The sequence below is a fragment of the Mirounga angustirostris genome, unplaced genomic scaffold, assembly GCF_029215605.1.
Source record: "Mirounga angustirostris isolate CCGP_5_RB_7025 unplaced genomic scaffold, mMirAng1.0.hap1 SCAF_14, whole genome shotgun sequence".
NCBI classification, from domain to species: domain Eukaryota; kingdom Metazoa; phylum Chordata; class Mammalia; order Carnivora; family Phocidae; genus Mirounga; species Mirounga angustirostris.
This window is the reverse complement of record NW_026991722.1, coordinates 80,889,839-80,907,077: the sequence shown is the minus strand read 5'-3', so window position 1 is coordinate 80,907,077 and position 17,239 is coordinate 80,889,839. Positions and strand designations below refer to the sequence as shown.

General features: G+C 47.9%; 2 protein-coding genes across 4 annotated transcripts in view; one reads left to right on the top strand and one right to left on the bottom strand.

Annotated features, from left to right (window-relative positions):
* Positions 1–205: 205 nt before the first annotated feature.
* The window catches only part of KSR2 (kinase suppressor of ras 2), a 467,494-nt gene continuing 450,460 nt past the window's right edge, over positions 206–17,239 (top strand). Inside the window, exons 1-3 of the mRNA XM_064577689.1 lie at positions 206–587; positions 12,698–12,837; positions 13,050–13,165. The gene's annotated coding sequence lies outside the window, so the exon portion shown is untranslated. The remainder of the gene's footprint in view (positions 588–12,697; positions 12,838–13,049; positions 13,166–17,239) is intronic.
* On the bottom strand, positions 907–11,515 carry RFC5 (replication factor C subunit 5). 3 transcript variants are annotated; one of them, XM_045887545.3, is made up of 11 exons: positions 11,314–11,515; positions 9,332–9,396; positions 8,928–9,064; positions 7,685–7,764; positions 6,929–7,002; positions 5,591–5,750; positions 4,766–4,847; positions 4,364–4,493; positions 3,679–3,756; positions 2,583–2,637; positions 907–1,540 (listed from the first exon to the last, which is right to left on the bottom strand). In XM_045887545.3, the coding sequence occupies exons 1-11, from the start codon at positions 11,376–11,378 to the stop codon at positions 1,444–1,446; spliced, it is 1,023 nt and encodes a 340-aa protein (XP_045743501.1). In that variant the 5' UTR covers positions 11,379–11,515; the 3' UTR covers positions 907–1,443. The 3 variants fall into 3 exon arrangements, 2 of the variants coding, with proteins under 2 accessions (XP_045743501.1, XP_064434536.1); XR_006793037.3 differs by having other exon boundaries at positions 1,487–1,540; positions 3,693–3,756; positions 11,314–11,508; XM_064578466.1 differs by lacking the exon at positions 3,679–3,756 and having other exon boundaries at positions 4,260–4,493; positions 11,314–11,509.

Below are 17,239 nucleotides of genomic sequence, written 5' to 3'. Positions count from 1 at the left end.
ACACCTCATTCCAATGAAATCTGCCTTTGGAAAATTTAATATATTTTAAATTATTTTAAAAGAAATGCAACATCTTATCCTTTGGCTTTCTTACTAGGTGCTTTGTGGAGGCCAGTGTTAACGTGATAAAACTTGTTGCAAAAGTACAAGAGTCTCCTCTACCACTTTTGTTGCTGAAGAAAAACATTTCTTTTCAAGATGAGAGGCTTTCATTGAAGGAAAAGTTAAAAAGCTTTCGGCTCACTGTTGCATTTTTCCCACTAAGAAAAAAAATACCCACCTTTTAAAACAAGTGAGTACAGCAGGACAGCGGGGAACGGCTTGGGCCAGTTTTACACTTTGTGGTCATCTTGAGGCATCCCAGCGCAGCCTGAGAGGTTCTGGGTGGCTTCCCCGAGCCCCGTCTGGCCATTAGCTGCAGACTTAGCTCGGGGTTCTCGGGGAGCGAGGTGTACGTGGATGAGGCAAATAACCAACCTCTCCCTTTTGATAGTCTGAGAAGCTGACACCTTTATAGAGAGCAGCCTCCGAAGTAAGCTTGTTCTGTGATAGCGGAGAGGGGGAAGGCTTTTTCACATAAACGCAAGGTAAGTCAGCATCCTTCTAACTGGTGAAGGAAAGAGTAGCTCGTAAACAGCCAACGTGCAAGCTGCTTTATTTTTATGGAGAAGAACACTCATAAGGGCAGCCTGTTTGCTGTGAGAGAAACTGCTACCCTGTCCACAGGGCCCCGTCCTTCCCGCACGTGTCGGTGCCCGGCCCAGCCCGGGCTCATCTGCCCTGCCTGTGTTAACAAGGGAGTACTGTGAGGCCTTGCCCCCCGCGGGCGTAAAATGACGCTTCGCTGTCTCACCACAATTAGGAACCTGCTTGTAGAGGAGAAATAAAAAGACGTTTTTAAAGGAAGACAGTTAACTGAGCCCGTTTATAGGAGTACAATAGTTTGGGCCAGAAATCGACGCACACCTTTTTTTTTTTTTTTTCATTGACACCTGTTTAAAGCAGATCCAGAGACCGGGCCGCAAATTAGGTTTATGCACTTAGTTGTGGAGCTGTTCTGTTTACCTTGAGTTAGAAAACATTGGCACCACGGGAGATTGGGAAGCCTTAGGTTCTAGACCAAAAATGGGGCAGGCAAATTTCCTGTCATCCAAGCAACGGAATGATAAAAGCTTTAAGGCTAAAAGAAAAAAAATCTCTTTGCGCCTTCTTTTCCGCCCTAAGACACAAGTGGGCAGCAGTAAGAGAGCTGGGCGTTAAAACTGTTTTGTACCTGCTCCAAACGGCCACAAACACAGTACTTTTTAAACCTTTGCCCACCCAGGCCTGGAACAGGGTTTTCCAAAGCTTGGGGCGATCGGGGCTTCAGTCCTCAGCCGTAACTCAGTCCCCTGTTGTCCAGTCACCGTGGGGCCTGCGAATCGCAGCAAACAGGCTTAGCAGTTAGGCCTCTGTGACAATCAGGTCCCTGGTGACCTGGAAAGCGGCAATGAGGGAACTCAGCTGAATCTTCTCGTTGGTGCCAACAGAGAGTCTGTACCTAAAAGAAGTCAAACAAAAGGTAAGAATAGAGAGTATCACGGGACAGCTGCCTTTTGACAAGGGGACGAGAGACAGCAAAGACAGGGACAGTGTGCCGAAGGAGGAAAGCAGGCAGTCAAACTTGATCCTGGACAAGGATCTTCAGTGTGTCCGCTGACGTTCTCCTCTCTGCCCTGAACACTCATTTATAAATTCCACTCAAGCTGGTAAGGAAAAGTTAAATTAAAAAAACTGTTATCAATGGCAGTGTTCGGAAGTTTGTGCTAGCCGTCTAGACATATACAGAATTTAAGTGATAAGGATTTATTTCTTCACTCACAAAATGTACTGAGAGATTTCCTTCCTCTTAATTCACTTGAGAATGGGGAACTGTGATTCTGTGGTCTAGTTAGTAAAGCAGGACACTGGTGGTTCATCTTGCCACCTTCCCAGTGCCCAGCCAGTGAAAGCAAAATCATGACATTCGTTACGTAGGGAGAAGTGACCTCATGTGTGAGTGTGAAAGCCAGTGAGAGCAAATTAGAGTCGGTCCGTGTTGGCATCTGTTTAGAACCCAGTGCTTCTGTCCACTTAAATGATAGCTGCCAGCTTCACTGGGGGCTAATAACTGTTTATGGAACCAGGCAAAGTGGAAAATTGAGTTTCTGTTTACTTTGCCCCCCAATATGCTTTGCTATGCCAAAATGCTTTAATAACAGCTGGATAGCTGGTTGTCCCCAAATGACCTAGACGTCGGAACTGAAGCAGGCCTTCCAGATAACGGCACTTCTAGAACCAATGTGGACCAAGCCTTTGAGGTCTAAGGAGAGGCCTTTATCTCCCAGTCCGTTACTGAGCCGAACCTGTCCTTGTGTTCATTCATGTATTCTTTAAACAAGCAAGTCATACCCTTCCCATGTTTCTTTCAGTGATCCCACCAAAAACTAGACTGTGCCATATAGGAATGAGGTAGACAAGAAAGTTGGAACCAAGCAAGTAGAAAGAAAAAATGCACAACAGGGTAAAAAAAAGGAAAGGAATCAAAATTGGGAAGTACTCACTCTATGTCTGCCATTTTGGTCAATAAATGTACTCGAACTGAAGATGGAAAGTCAACTGTGGGGAGAAACAAAATCAAATCAGTGAGGGTCTGCCCCTTCCTACTACCAAAAAAAAAAAATCCCACGACAATTATGAGCTTAAACGTCAGAGGACACTACACTTGTCTGGAGGCCTCGGGTCACTGGCTGCCACACCTCTAAGGAAGTGAACACTGGATGAGTTCAGTTTTTATCCATCTTGTGAGCAGGTTCCAAAGCGATCCCAAGAACCCGGAAGAGGCACCAATATTGCTTTAGCAACGGGGCAGCTCTAGGAGTGAACCAAGTTCACTCTAGGAGTGAAGCCAAGTTCTCACACGCTGTCCCGATTTTAAAAACAAATCTACTGATCTAAATCTCTATTCATACTCATTTTCCACAATCAAAGTGCAGAGCTGGGCTCCAGCCGACCACGCTCGTGGGCAGCAGTTACCACGCCAGTCGGCCCAGGGGAGGCCCGCAAGGCACGGGTAGAACATTCCCGGACCCGACTGTCCACGTGCAGCCGGCTGTTGGCAGGGGGACAGCTGCTCTGAGGAGGCTGTGCAGCAGGTCACCCGGAGAGCCTGAGAAAATCCTGATGCCCAGCTCCCCGCAAAGGCCAAGTGAATGGGTCTGGGGTGACGCCTACATGCTGCCAAGGTTGAGAACCAGGTCTGTACAGAAGATACGGCCGAGTGTGGAACTTAAGACGGTTTAGTTAAGACTGCTCTGCTTTACCCCGTGGATAGATGTTCCTCCTCTTTCTCTCCTTTTGGGGGAAAATACCCTTAGAAACGTGAATTAAAACATACTATTTACTCCTGTAAAATACAAACCCCTGGAGGAGATGGTTAGCCCTCCGGAGCTGCTTGCCCAGGAGGTTCAGAGGTTAAGAGTCGTTTTGGAACAAAGTTGTAAACGGCAACAAGAGAAAACTAAAACTGCGGGGCCGGGTTTATACTTCGCTCCTGTTTCTCTGCTTCGAAAGCGAAGCCTCATGTTTCCCCACTCCCGCTCTCAACTGCCCCACTCCCCTCCTCCCGCAGCTTCTCGACTAGGGAAGACTGGGAGTTACCCCTGTGCACGAACAAGTGTATCTCTGTCAGGATGTCCTGTAGCGCCAACCCCTTCAGGGTTTTCAGCTCCATAATATCTAGGGAGGAACAGTTAAGGCAAAGGGCCAGCTTCCGGAACAAACGCGCTGCACAGAATTCTGAATCCCAACTCCAGTGGGGGTGACTTCTGGAAGGAGGGCTTCTAACCCCACCGTGGCAGTTGCTCTCAATCCAGCTGCGCCAAGGGGGCTCCTCCTTGCCTCTCCTAGGTTTGCATCTTCCATAGGGGCGTTCCGATAGAACGGTCTCTGCCTAGTAGAGGGCAGAGCCGAAGGCGTCCCCCAGAAGGCCTCCTGTCACCGCCCCTGGCTTTGAACTTCACAGCCAAACACGAGTAGCGCCGGCCACTCCAGAACGATCGCATCTGCCGCCCCCAACCCCAATGTCTAACTGCTGCTCTCGTCCGCGAGCAGGGCGTCCTCAAGCTGTACCCATGTCAGAGTCCTTCGGGAAGAACTTTAGGGCATTACAGACGAGGACGCGCCCCACCCACAGACACCGTGTGTCCCCAGCAAGCGGCCCAGACCCACGAGCAGCCAACCGTCTGGCCAGCAGGGTGTAGACGCCGGCTGCAGCCTGGACTCCTGGGCCGAGCTCGGGCCTCACGTACACCCCGCACCGTCGGCAGCACCCGAGGAAGGATACTCCTGTAGGCTGTGGTGAAGTCTTGATTCAACATCCAGTCCAGAATGTTGGCAATGTCGGACTTGAGGGGGTGCCCAGTGCAGGTGTAGACCGTCTCCTCCGTCACCTTCCCGAAGGCCATGTTGGTGCTCTGCGCAGGAGGGGGAGAATCGTGGCTGTCACGGCGGCCACCACGCTGCAGCCGGCTCCAGAACCCTTCCCTAGCTTTCCCTGGTTTGCAGCACGTTACTCTCTCAGTTACTCAAAACCCCGAGGTGGGGGGAAGTCGTCGGTACAGGGGGAGATCGAGATCTTACCAGTTTCTCGATTTCTGAACTTATAGGTTGGCTGTGTGCTGCTTTTGTCTTTCTCGAAAACCTCTTCCGAAGCAGCGGCTCGAGACCTGCTGCAGTGGTTCCGTACCTGCAGAATGTTCAGAGCCCTCCGCATATCCCCGCTGGAAAGGGTCACGAGGGCCTTCATCCCGTCCTCACTTAGGTCCACGCTGAGAGGAAAGAGGCAGGAGGCGGTCAGGGGCCCTGAGAGCACGAGCGTTCAGCCAGGGGATGACTAAGGCTTTGAAATAATGAAAGGAAAGGGAAGGACAGAGTAAAGAGCACTCTCCCGATCTATGGCGGGCTCTCGAATTCACTCTGGTCTTTGGGGCTGTGGGCTTCACATTAGCAGTCACCGCCCACTCCCAAGTCGGGAGCGAGCCTCCCTGAGGCCCAAGCATTGCTGCGTTGAGCAACGGGCTTTGAATTCTGTTCTCCGAGAGGCAAGCGCGCTGGCGAGAGCTGCAGTCACGGAGGCAGACCAGCCCCTTTCACAAAGCAGCAGCTTGGGCTGGCTACGGGCCTGGCAACTGACGGTACAGAAGGTAATGTCTCAGTACCTTCCCTCCTAGTCCCAAAAGGCTGGAGGCATCTTAGCAGAAGAGACTCTGGCAGCACGCCGTTGCCAATGACAAAAGAAGAGTAGGAGGAAGTCAGGACGGCTTCCAGGGGAGGAGGATGGAATCAGAGAGGAACCAAGTGCCTTTTACGAAGACCGCCCATGAGACGCCAGGGAAGAGGATAGCAGCTCGCAGACCCCGATGCTGACTCTGTGCCAGGCACCCTCCTTAGCTCTTTACACGCCTTATCACCTTCAACTGCAGACCAGCCAGCCAGCCCAGGGCCCTGCCCACCCCCCACCCCCCCCCCCAGTCCTAAGGCCCTGGGCTTTCCTGCTTTCCCTTGTACTTACTTCTCTTCTTCTATGACGTGCTCCAGGCGGGGGACCATGAGTTCAGGAGTCAGGGGGCCAAATCGGAACCTGGTACACCGGGACTGCAGGGCGGGGATGATCTTTGACAGGTAGTTACAGATGAGGCAGAATCTGGTATTCTCAGTGAATTTCTCAATCACTGGCAAGGGAAAAGAAAACCAGCTCCTGTCTGTTCTGAGCCTTCCAGAGCCCTGGAGGCCCCACACTATTCCGAGCTCACGTGCACGAGCGGAGGCCATCCACAGGTTGGAGAGCTCCGGGACCGAGGGGCTGCGGCCGGGGTGGCCAGGACTGGAAGCCAGCCGCGCTCCTCCCCAAAGCTGATGGACACGTCACCTTGACGGGATTTTATAAAATGCTTCCCTTCCTTCTCATGTGCCATGATTCTGGCGTTCTTGCCATATTCCTGTCCTTTTGCATAAAACTCCACTTGGCAGGTTGATGATGCCCCACCTTCTAATGGTGGGGGAGGGGGGTGGCTTGTTGTGGACTTCCCAGTGGACTCTGTCTCGAAGCCTTAGAGGATTCGACAGAGTGCTAACTCAAATTCAGAAAGCTTAGGAAACACCGGGTGCATTCTGGAGTTACCCGATGTTCTTGCAAGGGGACCTGCCCAGACTGATAGTCACTGTGCAGAGCAAATGTTGAAGAAAGGCTGCCAAAGCTTTTAAGATCAGAAGACACTCTGTCCTCCTCCTCTTAAACCCACTCCTTCTCCCCACAAATCTGCAAGACCGCTCCTCTCTCCTAGCTGATTACCTCAGAATCTTAATGCAAGAGATTACCAGTGTCCTTTCAAAGAAATCCACTGCACCAGGGCCCTTAAGATAGACAACTCACATGATACTCTCCACCCCTTGGCAAATAGAAAAGTCATGTCAGCTTTCTGAGTGCAACTATGTTTCCAGTATTATTTTCCCGGCTACTGTCTTATCTCAGGGTACCGAGAGCAGAAAAGTCTACCCAGCAGTTCAGGAAAGACAGACTTTCCATACCTCCTCCACTCTTTCTAAGAATACAAATTCCCAACCCCAAATTGAACCCCGTGGAAGAGGAGGATGGGACACCAGGGTCTGGTCAGAATTAAAAGTCCCACCAGGGCCTCTATCTTTAAGCTGCTGAAAGGGGAAACCCCCAGTACAGAGAGCTTTGGTCTAGATCGTCAGGTTGGCTACACACAGAGAAAGGTCAGCAGGTTTCTCTGGGCCGGAAGATGAAAATGGTCAACAAGCCAAGACCTGTCTCATGTCCAAAGCTCCTAATTCTCTTTCGAAGGCACTCCTGAGCCAACACACTATCCCTGGGAGCTCTTCTTACCTCTCCTCAAGGCATTCTGGGCGTCTTGAGTCATGGCGTCAGCTTCATCCAGGATCACTAGTTTGAAGCCTTTCCTAGGAAAACAAATGGTACCATCTGAAGATTTCTTCAGTCTCACCTCCACTTCCAGGCTCAAACCTACACATACAATTGTGCCATAAGGCCCTGCCTCAGAGAGTCCATTCCTCCTTGACCTCTGAGCGAAGCAGACATCTGTGGTCACACAGAGGACATGCCCGTCACTCTCCACTCTTAAAGGGACTGAGGTCTGACTTGGGTATTTTTGTTACATTGTTTCCTCTGGCACCTCTACCTTTCTTCTGCGCACACTGGGTATCCTGTTACTCGGGGCGTGGCATTGCTTTTTCCCACCACCTTCGCCCTTCACTCATGCCTGTCTTTTCATCTTTTCCTTTGTTTACCACCATCCCCGTTGTCCATCCCGATCTCAATTCATTTTTGTTTAAATTCAAACTAGCTCATCTGGTCTTAGGATGTCCTCAGTCTTTGGGTAACTAATAAAATGAGTTAATGCTTCCCAAAGAACTTGCTAATATAGACTCAGGTAATGTTTTATTTTGATATTTACATTATTTCTTACTAGCGTCCTTGTACTTTACCTCTTTTTCATGGCTACTTTTGACAATGTCATTTGTTACCTTTACAGACTAGCAAAGGGGAGGATTAAAAAAATTAAGCTCTGTCATTTCACTGATCAGAATCTCTAGGGAGAGAAATTATGCAAATAATTCTTACTTAAATATTGTCCTTGTGCTAGCAAAGCTCAGGATTGGCCCCCGAACGATATCTATTCCTCGGTCGTCTGAAGCATTCAGCTAAGTGTGAAAGAGAAGCCAGAGTAAATTAGAAATATGTTGGTGATTTCCATCAATCCAGCTTGGCAAGCTAGGTCTCTAGGTCTAACGACACCTACGAGATAAACACTATTAAAAAGCCAAGATCACAACTATATTTAAAACTCACAACTCGCTACACCATTCCATTACATTCTGAAGGGCAAATGACTGTGTTTCCTCCCCCTTTCGAGGACAACCGCTGACATACTCTGGCAGAATAATTAATTGGCCTGGCCACAGTGAACAGCACCTCTGGCATGAACAGAATCATGCTAATTTTAGCTACCGAAACCCAGAGCAACCCAGAAGTTACCCAGTCTTTAATACACTCAAGTAAGAACATTGGTGGCACCAAGGTTCTAAGATCTATAACAAAAAAATAAGCTAGACATTTTTTTTCTTGCAGTAGACAATATTTAAAATTTTGTAATCTAAGGGTATCAGTCAAATCTCAGAGCAAACAGATGGCATACTCAAATTCAGTGATTTGAAGAGAATTACATGAAGAGACATTTTAAACGGTGGGGTGTGGGGTAACCAAAAGAGCTATGCAATACCTCTGCAACTGCTGGGGCCCATTACCAACCCCAAGTCTTGAGAGGTGAGTGGGCAGGGGGGGTGGTGTTGGCACCGTTGGATAAGGCTGTGGGATTTGCCCTGCGGGTGGGGATGCTGTCAGCCTGTGGTGACCCCCAAGACAGAACCAGGCATCATTCTCCCTCTCCCGACTCCTGCCAGGGCCCCTATTGGCCAAACCTAACCAGGGGGAGCCAAAGGACAAGGCAGCCTGTAGTCAATACAGCTCAGCCTTCCAGGGCAAGAACAGCGGGGAGCCACGTGGAGAAGAAATCTGGACAGGCACATGGGAGACAGCAAGCCACCGAGTGACCACTCACTGAGTGACCCCTGAGTGTTGGCGTGTAAGTTGGCAGAGGCAAAGAAAAACATCTAGCCCTACCACTGCCCTCTAGCTAATGCGAATCCAGACCCAAGTGTCAATTCTAGATAAAAGCCACTCGAGATATTTTATGTCTGTTCCTTTCCCCACCTCTAGCACAGCAACTTACTTGTAAAGTAAGACAAATCTAAGAGAACTAAGAGACTCGAGTTCTTTGCAGAGTAAGAAGAATCCTCTTATTTACCTCCAAGACCATGGAGCCAAATTCCTTATCTTTGTATAGCTGTTTCGCACAGGCTAGGATGGTGGAGGTCTTTCCCGTCCCTGGAGGACCATAGAGAAGCAGGTGGGGCAGGCGATCTTCACTAATAAATTTCTGAACTGAGGGTTGGGAAGAAAGAAAGACCCCATCAGTTTCCGAGAGTTGCCTCATTCACCGTGGGCCCTTGAGTTGGCTTGAATTTACTTCAACACTACATTCAAATCAGAGGTAGATGCAGGAATGAAAAATCTGAAGGACTCAGATCTTACGGCAACATTCCATAAAGCTCAGTCAGATACTTCAAGGTTATTACTCAGCAGAGACATCACCAAGAAATGATACGGTCCTCCAACTAGAATGACAGCAACTGACACATGGATGCTTACTGGTACTCAAAATGTCCTGATGAGAAATCAGATCATTCAGTGTCTGTGGCCGGTACTTTTCAACCCTGAAATACAATTTAGCATGGATTACAATATATACAAACGCAAGAACATGCTGTCACGTGCAAAAGAATCCTTTCATATCCTAATGAAGAGGAAGAGAAATAAAATCCTTTAACTTTTAATACAGACCACTGGTTCTCAACCAGGGGCAATTTTGTCCTTCAAGAAACACTTGGTGATACCTGGAAACATTTTCAGTTGTCAAAATTGGGTGGAGGGTGCTACAGGCCTCCAGTGGATAGGAACCAGGGCTGTCACTAAACATCCTACGATGCGCAGGACAGCCACCATGCCCGCCCCCACCAAGTATCTAGCCCAAAATGCCAATAGCACTGCTCTAATTTCACCTTTCCAGCTGTCTGCCTATAAACAATCTCAACCTGGATGGGCACCTACTATTTCAAAGTAAATTAAAAACTGAACTCTTTGGGGCACTTGGGTGGCTCAGTCGGTTAAACGTCTGCCTTTGGCTCAGTTCCTGATCTCAGGGTACTGGGATTTTGCCCTCCGTCGGGCTCCCTGCTTAGCGGGGAGTCTGCTTCTCTCCCTCTGCACACCGCCCGCCTCATGCTCGCTCTCTTTCTCAAATAAATAAAAATCTTTTTAAAAAAATTGAACTCGGGCGCCTGGGTGGCTCAGTTGGTTAAGCAACTGCCTTCGGCTCAGGTCATGATCCTGGAGTCCCGGGATCGAGTCCCACATCGGGCTCCCTGCTGAGCAGGGAGTCTGCTTCTCCCTCTGACCCTCTTCCCTCTCGTGCTCTCTCTCTCAAATAAATAAAATCTAAAAAAGTAAAAAAAATAAAAAGAAATTAAAAAAATAAAAAAAATTGAACTCGTACCCAAATATACATCAGAAGATGAATGGATAAATAAAATGGTGGTCTATCCATATAATGGAATATTATTCACCCATAAAAAGGAATGAAGCACCCACACCTGCTACAACATGGATGAACCCTGAAAACATGATCCTATGAAAGCCCCCAGTCACAAAAGGCCACATACTGATTCTATTTATATGAATATCCACAATAGGCAAATTCAGAGGAAGGGGACGTGGGGATGGGGAGTACCTGCCAATGGGTATGGAGTTTCCATTTGGGGTAAAATGAAAAAATTTGGAACTAGACAGTAACGTGGTAGCACAACGTTCTCAACGTACTCAAAGTCACGGAATTATATACACTTTACAATGTTTACAACTGTAAACTGTATGTTATGTGTTTTTTCCACGATAAAAACAAACTGAACTCCTTATTAGACGAGACCAACTTGGACCTTTCTGAAGAAATCAAGCCGAATCCCTTCAGTTCCTAAAACATCATTCAGACGCAGCTGTGGAAGTAGGATGGTTATGAGTGCAAGTTCTGAATTCACCTGGGTTCAAATCCCAACTTATTTTCTAGCTCCGGACCTTGGGCAAGTCCTTTAACTTTTTGGTTTTACAACTGGAATAATAACTACCTAGGCTCTTTGTAAAGATCAAACGTCTAGCAGGGTCCTTGCTAATCTAGTAGGAAGCCACTTAAATACAACTTAACTGGGGAGCGTTATTATCGTCATTATTATTTCAGTTTAGAATTTGAGCAATAATTGCATTGAAGATTCCAGCAAGAGTAGAGAGCATTTTGGCACGAAGGCCGATGCGAAGTCAGAAGACGCGGGATCTAACCCCTGGGCTGTCACCCCGTGCGTAAAACGAATAGGGGCGGTGGGAGTAGGGCAGCGGGAAGGCCTGTAAAAAATCCCAGAAGAACGGAGGGGACTGGGGAGCTGGAGACGTCAAGGCGAAATTCTGGGGCGAGGTCCGGGCCGCAGGTCGGGGGCGGTGGGGCGAGGTCCGGCGGGCTGCGGCCTGGCCGCTGGCCCACCCCGGCCACCGATCCCCCTTCCTGCGGCAGCCGGGCCTCCTCCTACCAGGGCAGGTTTCTGATCTTGGCCGCCGCGGGCTGCCGCTGCTCCTGCTGCGCTGAGGTCTCCATGGCGGGGTGATAAAGGTGTGCGGGTCCGCTGGGATCGTCGCGGCCCCGAGGGACCTGCACAGCCACTAGCCGCGCCCCGACCCCGGGACCCGGGCACTTAGAGTTCGCGCGCAAAAGCAACTCTCGCGAGATGTAGCCTCCTGCTTCCGACTTCCTCCCTAGGTCCCGCCCCCTCCCCGTTGCCAAGGCGCCGGTTACCAGGTTACCGGGAGGCGCCGGCCGCCCGCCACCCTCCCGGTCCGCCCTTCCAGCCCCGCGCGGCCCTTTCGCCGGGGCGGCGGGGCTCCCTGAGCCCGGGGACGGGGGGAAACAAGAGAGGCCAGGTCACCCCCTGCAGCCGCCAGTCATCATTACAAACTAAAGTCTCGCGGCCAAAGCCAATTTCAGCTACCACCAAAGTTCGGACACTTACCGTTCAAAGGAACAGAGAGCCTCCAGCGATGAAAACCCCCCAAATGACAGGGCCAGTTCTTGAATATAGATGCCCTAGGAAAAAGGCCTCGAAATAAGCTGGGAGGTGAGTACTTCGAATTGATAAACACCTCCAAACACACACAATTCCAATCTACCTCCCAAGCCATGCCCGTCACCCAACCAAATCGAAAGAACCAAGCTCCAGAAACAACCCCAGAGTGAAAACAAAAAATAAACTCCCAGTTAAGGTTAATATGTGTAACTGGAAAGGGCTGGTCACTAAGCACAGAGGACAGGGTCCCTATGACCTGAAGACAGGAGAACCAGTATGGAAATTTTAGTGCCTGTTTCTGCGATGAGGTGATTATGGACCACTTTGATTTTCTCCTGTTTCGCTGGTCTGTATTTCCCAGCAACGAGTATGTATATTACATATTACAGATTACATACTTTATGCGTAATAAAGCTTTTTTATTTTATTTTATTTTCATTTTTTAACGTGTTGAGAAAGACAGTAGGGAGAAGAGAGGAGGCTGGGCTGGGGTCAGAAGTGTTCTGATTCAGAAACACCTGCTCTTTGCACCTTATTACATCACTGGCACCTGCTCTAGGAACAGAGTAGAGGGACTGTGGGGCAAATACATGATGGTGGTTATGCTTCAACGCTAGCCCCTGCCTGGAGAGTCAAAAGAAGGGGGGAGGGTCAGATGTGGCTTGTGGTGTGACAGTGGCCAGCTCTTAACTCTGCTTGTTCAGATCCTTAGTCTGCCACTTTGCCACTTATCTTTGGGCATCTGGCTTCTCTCCGTGTCCAATAATCTCTACTCCAAAGGTGCCTGCCAGGATCAAATCACACATGTAAAGCAGCAGGCACATTGCCGCCTTACTCTCTCCTTCCCTTCTAGGACACTCTCCACCCACCCTGTTCTTGTTTCAAATGTTTCCTCTCAAGCAAGACCTACTCAAGAATTGGCTGGTGTGACTATGCCCGCGAGGGTTGATTTCATGTGTCAACGTGACTGGACTCTGGACGCCCAGAGAGCTGGTAACATATTATTTTGGGGCTGTGTCTCTGAGGGTGTTTCTGAAAGAGACTGGCATTTACTCAGATTGGACTGAGTAAAGATCGCCTCACCAGTGCGGGTGGGCATCATCCCTCATCCCTCATCACTGAGGGCCTGAATAGAATGGAAAGGCAGAGGAAGGGTGAATTCGCTCTCTTTTTGAGCTGGGATATACATCTTCTCTTGCCCTCAGATACCAGCGCTCTTGATTCTCAGGCCTTTGGATTCACACTGAATAACACCACTGGCTCTCCTCGGTCTCCAGCTGGCAGACAGTACATCGTGGGACTTCTTGGCCTCCACCATCATGTGAGCCAATTCCTAGGATATATAAAATATAAATATGAATATAAAAATATAAAACATATTTAAAATACAAAATATATTAATTATACATATACGTTATTGATATATAAAACATAAATAATATATATCAATAAATATATACAATGTAAAATGTATTCTTTTAAAGATTTATTTATTTATTTATTTGACAGAGAGTGACACAGCGAGAGAGGGAACACAAGCAGGGGGAGTGGGGAAGGGAGAAGCAGGCTTCCCACGGAGCAGGGAGCCAGATGTGGGGCTCGATCCCAGGATCCCAGGATCCTGACCTGAGCCAAAGGCAGATGCTTAATGACTGAGCCACCCAGGCACCCCTGTAAAATGTATTTTAAGTCTACATAATAAAAATATAAATGACATATATATAGCCATTTTGCTAAGGGGCCTTTATATTAGAAACATGATGCCACCACCTCCTTGAGCTGGAAGATGTGAACGAGACTGGACCAAGTTCTCATAAAACTCTGTGTGCACCTGCTGTTCAGTTTCCTTGGAATGCAGAATTCTTCTGCATGACATTATATTATATATTTACAAGGTCATGTGTTGTGTGCCTCCCCAGTGGATTTTAAGCTCATTGGGAGGCAAGGCTTTGATTTATTCACCAATAGATTCCTGGTGCTTGGAACAGTGCATGGCTCAAAGGCACTCAATTAACAATTGTTCCATGAATGAATGAATGAATGAATGAATGAATGAATGACAATAGTTAATACTCTTTAGGCAGTTACTATGGGCCAGGCACTGTTCTAAGTGCTTTGCTTTACGTTTATTACACTCACTTTATAATTTGTTGCGATAAGCCTGAGCCCCTATCATTAGCCCCATTTCATAGACATGTTAAGTAACTTGCCCAAAAGTTTAGTAGGTTTTGTGACTTGGTGTAAGGGGCACAACTGGATCTAACCAGGACTATGTGATTCTATAGCCCGAACTCTTAGCCGCTCAGCTACTGTGGTCCCTGGACTAGCAGCAGGAGCATCCCCTGGGAACTTGTTAGAAATGTTAATTATTCTTCTCCCCACCCCAAAACCACTGAATCTGAAACTCTGGGGGTGGGCCCAGCCATCTGTGCTGTAACAGGCCCTCCAGGGGATTCTGATGCACTCAAGTTTGAGAACCACTGCCCTACACTCCTCCTGCTTCTCAGTCCTCGAGCTCACCATGACTTCACTTTCTAAGAAAGAGAATGGGTACTCACTTGCATACTCTGGAAAAACAGAGGTGTCCATATAATGTGTGTGTGTGCGTGTGCGTGTGTGTGTATGTGTGCTTTTGTGTGTTTCTGTTTTGTTATTTATTGAATTAATTGAAGGTACAGTCCTTTGGGCAAGTTACTTAGGTGTCTTTGGACCTCAGTATTGGCATTTGTGAAATGGGCAGGGGTAGGGGGCTGGATTAGAGAGAGGGAGGACATTAAGAGCACCTGAGGATTTTACAAAATTCTAATACGTGAAGCCCAGCCAGACCAATTAAACCTGGCCTTTGGGAGTGGGACTAAGCACTAGCAGTTTTAAAAAGCTTCCCAGGTGATAAGAGTACGCTAAAATCGTACTAGGGCCTGTTGTGAGCCAATCACAGCAATCCTAGCCCCCGATTGGCTTAAAGGTGAGCATGTGACCCAGTTCTGCCCAATGAGATGTAAGGGGGAAAAGGGGAGAGGCGCCTCTGGGAAAGTTTTCTCCTTACGAACTTCGTGGATCCTTGCACGGGCGATCTTTAGCCTCTCTCCCAGAGGAAAAATTCTGTCACCTTGAAGAGAAAGAGATAAAGACCCAAATTACAAGCTCACACGTCTCTAAGCAGCCTAGGGGTTAGTACATGAACAAGAGGGCTGGGTGGAATCTATGCCCTGCCGCTAGGGAGCGGCGTTTGCAGGTGGAAGATTTAAGCAGAGAAGGAATGTAGTAGCGAAATAGTGGCTGGCTCAGCATCAGTCGGAAGGCTGGCGACCCCGACTTGGAAAATGGAACAAAGACAGGCCAAGGAACTGAAACCATGGTCAAAATTATGCCACGGAAGAAAACCAGTAAGGAAAGTGCAGCTGCTTCCGACCTTCAGGAGCCACTGCCCCCGCTGCCCCCCTAGACAATGGATGTCGCTTTCCCAAACATTTCCACCGTCAGAAAGATTTCACCACTTCTGTCCTGCAGTGGATGCTAACTGAAACTAGCGCCCCATTCAAAGTCTGGGGAGACATGCCTAATTGTCCAGGCGGGGGTTGCATGTTGGCCAGTCCCTGGTATATGGTTTGAATGGCGGGAAATGACTTCTGCCTCCCACCGCTTGTGAACTGAGGACATCCTTGAATATAGATAGGAGAGGGGTTCAGATGCTGGCCACCAAAGGATCACAAATGTTCACTTGCCAGTATTCAGCCATGACGGACGGCAGCCAAAAGTTGCCAGAACGTATGATTTTTTTTTAAGGGAAATCAGAAATTTACATTTTTATGTGAAATTATCATATGTTAAACATTGGCAACTAATTAAAAAAAAACTTGCTGATCAAGCACAAATGTTGGGTCATTTTGTGACTTTTTCTCTCTCAAGTACAGATGATCAGGCAAAAGATACAGTCATTTCTTCTCACCCTCTGCCTAGATTGTAGACATTCTGGAGGAATAAGGGTAAATCGAGCTGGTATCTCCATGTGAATTGTGACGTTGATGAGCATAGGCACAAACTTCTCTTATGTAATCAGAACCAGATTTGGAAATGCTTTAATAAAACAGTAGGTCCTAGAGATGGCAGGATCAGAAGTTACAAACAAAATTACCAATGAAAGGCATTTGCTCTCAAAATTGAATTAGGGAAAGGGAGCCCTGGATCTTATTACTCTTAGCTTTGGAACAAACTTGGCTTTGGACACAGCACTTACTGCCTTAGTTTATTTTTAAGATTTGTTCTTATGAGAGAATGGGATGCGAGGCTATCTTTGGAAGATGCTGGCAGAAGAAAATCAAACTGGGTCTTTCTCCTGAGCATGTTTATACTGGTGAAATCATGTTTAAATGAAGAGCAAGGACTTCAAGGAGGAAAAAATCTCAAAGGGCAATTTGAAGTGTTTGTGTAGAGGAAGGGCCATCTTCTTTGGTGACCACAGCAAAATCATTGACTGATAAGGAATGTAAATCTTCAGATCTTTTTGGGCCCTTGCCCCCTTCAATGACTTTCTCTTGTCGGAAACCCCAGAATGCCCCATATCAGGGTTTAGGGAAATCCATTCATCATCCCCTAATGTGTGTTAATTGAATAACTAAGGAATGGTTATTTTTTGATTCCTGAATCTGATGCTCTTTAAGTTTGAGATTGAAAGGGTGATTCATATGAATTTGCTCCATGGGCTCAAAAAATGTCACATTTCTTAATTTTTCTAAATTACATATAATGTGGCTCAAGGTCCTCCACTGTCTCTTCCTCAAGCCAAGGTTTGGAAATTCATTCTGTGGGAGTTGGGTTCCTTCCCTTCCCTGGGGTCATTTAAGAAGGCTAAGAGGTTGTGGGGAAATAGGCCAGAACATTTGAGGAAGGGCTTTTAGTCTTCAGTTGTTCCCATAGTCTGTTGGAATAGATGCTCTTTGTCATCAGGTTTGAGGTTTAGACTTCCCTGTGCCCCTCCTTTGAAATTCTGCCACCTTCTCCTTCTCACCCACTTACTAACTCAAAGTGAGTTTCCAGAACCAATAGTATCAACACTCCTTGGGAGCTTGTTAGAAATGCAGAATCTCTGGACCCACTCCAGGACTCCTGAATCAGAATTGCATTTTAACAAGGTCTCCAAGCAGCTGGTGTGCAGATTTCAGCTGAGAAGCCCCAGATACCACATAATGTATCTCTCTCCCACCATCTTGCTCTCACCGCTGTTCTGCATCTCTAGTGTGGAATTCATCAGGGAGTAGGGCCACTGGCCTCTCACGTAACACTCCCACCCCCTTCTGCTAAGGGCCTAGCATTTTGGTAATTCAACTCCAAGTCCCAAAGTTCCTAGTCTCCCCTGAGCCAGGCAAACCCAATGCTCTAGGACTCTGAGGCTTAA

What these genes read in the sequence shown, in the direction of transcription:
- RFC5 (XM_045887545.3), bottom strand. Translation starts at nt 11,378, where the DNA reads ATGGAGACCTCAGCGCAGCAGGAGCAGCGGCAGCCCGCGGCGGCCAAG. An exon ending in GGGCTCTGAACATTCTGCAG is followed by an intron (nt 4,494 to 4,765) that starts GTACGGAACCAC and finishes CCTCCTGCGCAG; the next exon opens with AGCACCAACATGGCCTTCGG. An exon ending in ACACTTGTTCGTGCACAGGG is followed by an intron (nt 2,638 to 3,678) that starts GTAACTCCCAGT and finishes TTCTCCCCACAG; the next exon opens with TTGACTTTCCATCTTCAGTT.